Source organism: Saimiri boliviensis, chromosome 17 (assembly GCF_048565385.1).
Source record: "Saimiri boliviensis isolate mSaiBol1 chromosome 17, mSaiBol1.pri, whole genome shotgun sequence".
Lineage (NCBI taxonomy): Eukaryota > Metazoa > Chordata > Mammalia > Primates > Cebidae > Saimiri > Saimiri boliviensis.
In genome coordinates this window covers 47,030,065-47,036,303 of record NC_133465.1, presented here as the reverse complement: position 1 = coordinate 47,036,303, position 6,239 = coordinate 47,030,065, and the positions used below count along the sequence as shown (strand labels likewise).

General features: G+C 56.5%; 1 protein-coding gene across 1 annotated transcript; it reads left to right on the top strand.

Annotated features, from left to right (window-relative positions):
• The first annotated feature begins 1,224 nt into the window (after nucleotides 1-1,224).
• KRT14 (keratin 14) lies at nucleotides 1,225-5,748 on the top strand. Its single transcript, XM_010330633.3, has 8 exons — nucleotides 1,225-1,822; nucleotides 3,010-3,092; nucleotides 3,650-3,806; nucleotides 4,127-4,288; nucleotides 4,373-4,498; nucleotides 4,594-4,814; nucleotides 4,910-4,956; nucleotides 5,492-5,748. The coding sequence occupies exons 1-8, from the start codon at nucleotides 1,295-1,297 to the stop codon at nucleotides 5,587-5,589; spliced, it is 1,422 nt and encodes a 473-aa protein (XP_010328935.2). The 5' UTR covers nucleotides 1,225-1,294; the 3' UTR covers nucleotides 5,590-5,748.
• Nucleotides 5,749-6,239: the final 491 nt, after the last annotated feature.

Genomic DNA, 6,239 nt, shown 5'->3' with positions numbered 1-6,239 from the left:
GACCCTTGGGGCTTCAGGAGTCAGGGACCCTCATGTCCACCTCGGCCTTGCCCCTGTCACAGCCCAGCTTCACTCCTAGGTGCCTCTATTCCTCCCCAGAACATTTCCTGGGCCAGCTCAGCAAGGGGGTCACATGAGGGTGCCTGAGCCAGACTTCTGCGCACAATAGGGATGTCCTGGGGGGTCTGAGAAGATATCTAGGGTTGGAAGAAAGAAAGGCCGCCTCTAGGCCTGTTCCTGGGTGCAGCTCCACTCACTTTGGGTGGAGCCTGGGCTACCAGTGCTCACCAGGCTTCGCGCCACACTCGGTTTACAGAGCCTATTCACATACATTGCCGCATTGGGTTCTCAGAGCCAACTGCAGTAGGCAGAGTAGATGGTATGACTCCCACTTTGCAGATAAGAACACTGAGGCTCACAGAAGTGCCAAGCCCTGGGCCACAGAGCTGCAAATGGCAGAGCCAGGGCCCACCTGACTCCAGTTTTCCGGCCTCCTGGCTGTGCCCATGAGGCCACCGCCCTGTGCTGTGGGCCCATCTGCTGGTGTGTGGTGGATGTGAGATCCTCACCCTAGGGAGGATATTAGGGTCTATGCCCAGGGCTGGGAGAGCTGCCTGGATTTCCCTTTAATGGGGGAGTTGGGGTAGGAGTCACGATCCGCTTGACTAGCTGCGTGGATTTCAGGGACAGCCTTCTGAGCACGGCACAGCAGACCAGGCCTTCGGGGGGCCCCCAAGACGTCCTGGTCTCTAATAGAGGGTCGTGCTGAGGGAGGGCTGTCTGTGCCCAAGGTGACCTTGCTGTCCGGTGCCCTCTAGCCGGGTACCCATCCCCTGCAGTGGCGGGCTTCCTCTAAGTGGATATTAAAGTCCCATCCAGTTAATGGAGATCTAGCAGGTCACCAGATTTACGGTGCAGAGGCCCTGCTGCCTGTCACCCTGGCTGAGCCCAGTGCGCGGGTTCCCGAGGGCTGGGACTCCCAGGGCCCGAAGGGAAAGTGTAGCCTGCAGGCGCACACCTCCCCCTGTGAATCACGCCTGGCGGGACAAGAAAGCCCAAAACACCCCAAACAATGAGTTTCCAGTAAAATATGACAGACATGATGAGGCGGAGGAGAGGAGGGACCTGACTGGGAGTTGGCCCTAGCTTGTGGGTGATGAAAGCCCAGGGGAATGGAAGGTGCCAAGCCCGCCCCCTACCCATGAGTATAAAGCACTCGCATCCTTTTTCAGCTTACCTGGCACCTTCTCTTCTCTCAGCCAACTGCTCGCTCGCTCACCTCCTCCTCAACACCATGACCACCTGCAGCCGCCAGTTCACCTCCTCCAGCTCCATGAAGGGCTCCTGCGGCATCGGGGGCGGCTCCAGCCGCATCTCCTCCGTCCTGGCTGGAGGGTCCTGCCGTGCCCCCAGCACCTACGGGGGCCTGTCTGTCTCCACCTCCCGCTTCTCCTCTGGGGGAGCCTACGGGCTGGGGGGCGGCTATGGCGGTGGCTTCAGCAGCAGCAGCTATGGTGGTGGCTTTGGGGGAGGATATGGCGGTGGCCTTGGTGCTGGCTTCGGTGGTGGCTTGGGTGCTGGCTTTGGTGGCGGCTTGGGCGGTGGCTTTGGTGGTGGTGATGGGCTTCTGGTGGGCAGTGAGAAGGTGACCATGCAGAACCTCAACGACCGCCTGGCCTCCTACCTGGACAAGGTGCGTGCCCTGGAGGAGGCCAACGCCGACCTGGAGGTGAAGATCCGGGACTGGTACCAGAGGCAGCGGCCTGCTGAGATCAAGGACTACAGTCCCTACTTCAAGACCATCGAGGACCTCAGGAACAAGGTGGGTGAATGGGCAGCAGAAGGTGCCATTCCGGCTAGCTCCTTCTGGGAACAATGGATGCCTCGGGTCACTGGCACCTTTAGATTTCTCTATAGGACAGAGTCTACCCCAGATCCTTTCTTTTGAGGTCTCAGATGCCCTAAGAGCTGATCAGTGAGAAGATGCACTCCCTTCCCCAGGCTCCTCATCTGCCTCTGCTCTCAAATCCTCAGATCAGTGATTCCTAGCCTTACGTTTTACAGAGGAAGCAAAAAGCAGTTGAAGCTTCGAGAGGTGTTGTGATCAGCTGCAGGTCACATAGCAGATTAAAGGCAGAGCCAAGGCTGGAGCCCTCGTACCCTACCTTCCAGCACAGGAGGCAGTTAGCTGTCCTCCAGCACAGGGGAGGGGCGAGGCTCTAACGGGACCAGGCAAGACATCCAAACCGCTCATTAGCTCACTAGTCTGGGCTGTGGCTGCCGCCGCCCATAAGCCTTGTACAGGCTGGATCCTCCCCACAGCCAGGCGGGCATGGAGAGCCTGCAGAGACAATCGGTGTGGCTCCCTGATATGCCCTGCACAGAGGGAGCTGGCAGGCTTTTGCCTCTGACTCCAGCCCCATCCTCCCTGCTCCCACATCACCTGGGAGCTCTCCCTCCGGTGCCTTGCATGGATTAAGGCAATTCAGTGATGAGGTGGGCGACTCCAGCCAGGCTTCTTCTTTTTCCCGAATCCTCTTGTCTAATCCCCTGTGTCAATTGGGTCTTATCTCTTGAGAAAGTCCCACTTGAGTTCCCATGGGCTGTGAGCTTGAAAAGGAATGTGCATATCTGCAGAGGACTGGCAGGGCTGGCTGACAGAGAGGAGAGAGGCCAGCTCAGGAAGGAGGGCTGGGGAGCCTCGGATTATTCTCCCCACCTGGAGGTGTGGAACTTGAAGCTCCAAGACCCATTAGGTTTTGCAGCAAGGGCAGAATTGGAACCAGAACTCCTGTGTTTTTTATTCTAAGCCCAGGGTGGCTTCAACCCCTTCTGCTGAACATGAGTTAGCAAAGTCTTAGGATAGGCCTGGGTCACCTGGGGTTTTCCTTTAGGATCAAGTTTTGTGGGAGCAGAGGGAAATTCAGGCAAGAGCTTCATGTAGGTTACAGTGAAGCCGGGCTTGGGAAGTGCATTTGACAAATGACCTGTGCCCTTTCCATCCTGCAGATCCTCACCGCCACAGTGGACAATGCCAACGTCCTTCTGCAGATTGACAATGCCCGTCTGGCCGCGGATGACTTCCGCACCAAGTGAGTTTGCAGCGGTGGGCCAGAACACCCAGTGTCCGAAAAGCAGGGCATTTTTGAGCAGTGTTTCCCAAATAGAACTAGCTGGTGCCAGGATAGCTGCATGAAAACTCCTTAGGGTGCTTGTAAAAGAATAAGACTCTTGGGCCCCACCCTTGGAGTTTTGATTCAGTTATTTATAGCAGGTTTCCTGGGTGATTCTGGTCCATAGCCAGGTTTCAGAACCGCTGCTTTAGGGAGAGGCACTTCCCACTTCCCCAACTGCCCTTGAAGTACAGGAGGGAATCACAGTTGAAGGACTTAGACATTATTTGTTGGCTGAAGCTGGAAGCGCGACCCCCTCCTGAATTCTGCAGCAAGATGAGCTGCCTTATCCCCAGGCCCCAGGAATGTTCAGATCTGAGCAATCAATGGGCACCGTGTCCAACCACGCCATTTTCAAGATTGATTCCTTAAACCACCCACAAGGCGCCAGCTCTGGGAGAAGCTGGAGGGAAAGAACAAAGCCCTCACTGTGGTGAGGACGGGTGTCTCATTCCTTTTCTCTGGGGTCATTCCAGGTATGAGACAGAGTTGAACCTGCGCATGAGTGTGGAGGCCGACATCAACGGCCTGCGCAGAGTGCTGGACGAACTGACCCTGGCCAGGGCTGACCTGGAGATGCAGATTGAGAGCCTGAAGGAGGAGCTGGCCTACCTGAAGAAGAACCACGAGGAGGTGAGGACTCTATGGAAAAGCCAGCTTAAAGGAGGCGCAGGGAGGCTGGACACGGTGGTGCGGGCTATAGTCCCAGCTACTTGGGAGGCTGAGATGGGAGGATCTTTTGAACCCAGAAGTTTGAGTTCAGCCTGGGCAACAAAGCTAAAGCCTATCCAGAGAGAGAAAGAGAGAGAGAGAGAGAGAGAGAGAGAGAGAGCGAGCAGAGAGGGTCGAGATATAATTGTGATGGTGGGAGGGCACTATTCAGCCCTGACTAGGGAACCCCAATCCACTTTCATGGTGGAACTCCTGACTGTGGACTGTCCCTGGCTGTGCAGGAGATGAACTCCCTGAGAGGCCAGGTGGGTGGAGATGTCAATGTGGAGATGGACGCTGCCCCAGGCGTGGACCTGAGCCGCATCCTGAACGAGATGCGTGACCAGTATGAGAAGATGGCAGAGAAGAACCGCAAGGATGCCGAGGAATGGTTCTTCACCAAGGTGGGTGTCATTTGAGGTGCAAGCAACCCAGACCACCTGCCTTCTGGGGCCTTCCGGTGTGAATGGCGTTCTCTTCTTTTGCAGACAGAGGAGCTGAACCGCGAGGTGGCCACCAACAGCGAGCTGGTGCAGAGTGGCAAGAGCGAGATCTCGGAGCTCCGGCGCACCATGCAGAACCTGGAGATCGAGCTGCAGTCCCAGCTCAGCATGGTAGGAGCCCTGCCAGGCACGGTGGTGAGCCCAGGACTGGCAGGAAGAGAATGGCTGCACTCACTAATCCTCGATTCTCTTTCCCTCCCTCACAGAAAGCATCCCTGGAGAACAGCCTGGAGGAGACCAAAGGCCGCTACTGCATGCAGCTGGCCCAGATCCAAGAGCTGATCAGCAGCGTGGAGGAGCAGCTGGCCCAGCTTCGCTGCGAGATGGAGCAGCAGAACCAGGAGTACAAGATCCTCCTGGACGTGAAGACCCGGCTGGAGCAGGAGATTGCCACCTACCGCCGCCTGCTGGAGGGCGAGGATGCCCAGTGAGTCTCAGCCCTGCCCGTAGTCCAGCCCCTACCATGGCACTCTCACAGCCCCAGCGTGTCTCTAATGATCCTGCCCTTCTCTGTCTTCACAGCCTCTCCTCCTCCCAGTTCTCCTCTGGCTCGCAGTCATCCAGAGATGGTAAGACCTTCCTCCTCACTGGGCCTGGGTTCTGGGCCGCCCTCTGTACCCCAAGCAGGTCTAGGGGCTCCGTGATGGGTTGAGCTATAGTGCTCTCGCCCAGTGTCCCTTGTGAACCTCCTTGGGTGGAAGAAGCTATTTTCTAAACCCTCCTTAGGGCTAGGAGAGGCAGCCCCCACCTCTTACGTCTACCTCGTGTCTGTAGCAGATCCCATTGCTGCAGTGGTCAGCACCACGAACAGGGCCCTGCAGGACTTCCCACCAAGACTACTCCACTGGGTCAACCAGCTGGGTGTGAGCTCTTAGGAAGTTCCAGTCTGAGGACAGAGACTCTGTCTCTGACCTTTGGGAGCCCTAGTCTGAAAGAAATGTTTTGATGGTATCAGTGCCTGGGCAACAGCAGGAAGTGAAGCAGTAATCGGGGAAAGGGCAGCAGGAGACAGCTGGAGTTTCCTCACCTCCTTGGCCTCCCCGCTCCTGATTAGCCCATTGTCTGTCCGCCTCTGGTAACGCCCTCTCCCCGCCTCTTCCCCAGTGACCTCCTCCAGCCGCCAGATCCGCACCAAGGTCATGGATGTGCACGATGGCAAGGTGGTGTCCACCCACGAGCAGGTCCTTCGCACCAAGAACTGAGGCTGCCCAGCCCTGCTCAGGCCTAGGAGGCTCCCCGTGTGGACACAGATCCCACTAGAAGACTCCCTCTCCTGCCCACCAAGCACTTCACACCTGGACCCTGCTTCACCCTCACCCCCTCCTGGCAATCAATACAGCTTCATTATCTGAGTTGCATAATTCTCGCCTCTGTCTGGTCATTGTTAGGAGTGGGCGTGGGGAGAAAGTGGGAGAAGGATCTCTTTGGAGCTTGTCACAGCACCTGGCTGTGGCCCCTGGGACTGGGAGAAAGGTCCTGGGGGTGGGCTGGGCTCAGGTCCCAGGATGTCTTTCACCATCTCTGAAGACACAGATAGATGTGTGTGCCAGGTCATATGTGGTGTCTCCCAGGGTACAGAGGGATATTCATTCATTTACTCACTCATTTTTGTGTGTGTCCATTCATTCACCAGGCACTGAGTGCCTCTGTGTGTCAGGCACTATGCTAGCTTAAGGATTCCTAATATTTTTGTGATCAGGGATTCCTTGGAGAATATTGAAAGCTATAGATCTTTCCCTCTGTGACCCCACCTTCAAATAAGCATACATTTGAATACAATTTCATGGGGTTCATGGGTCTTGTGGAGCTCCTTGATGGAGGTCCATGAACCCAGGGTAGGAACCCAAGCTCT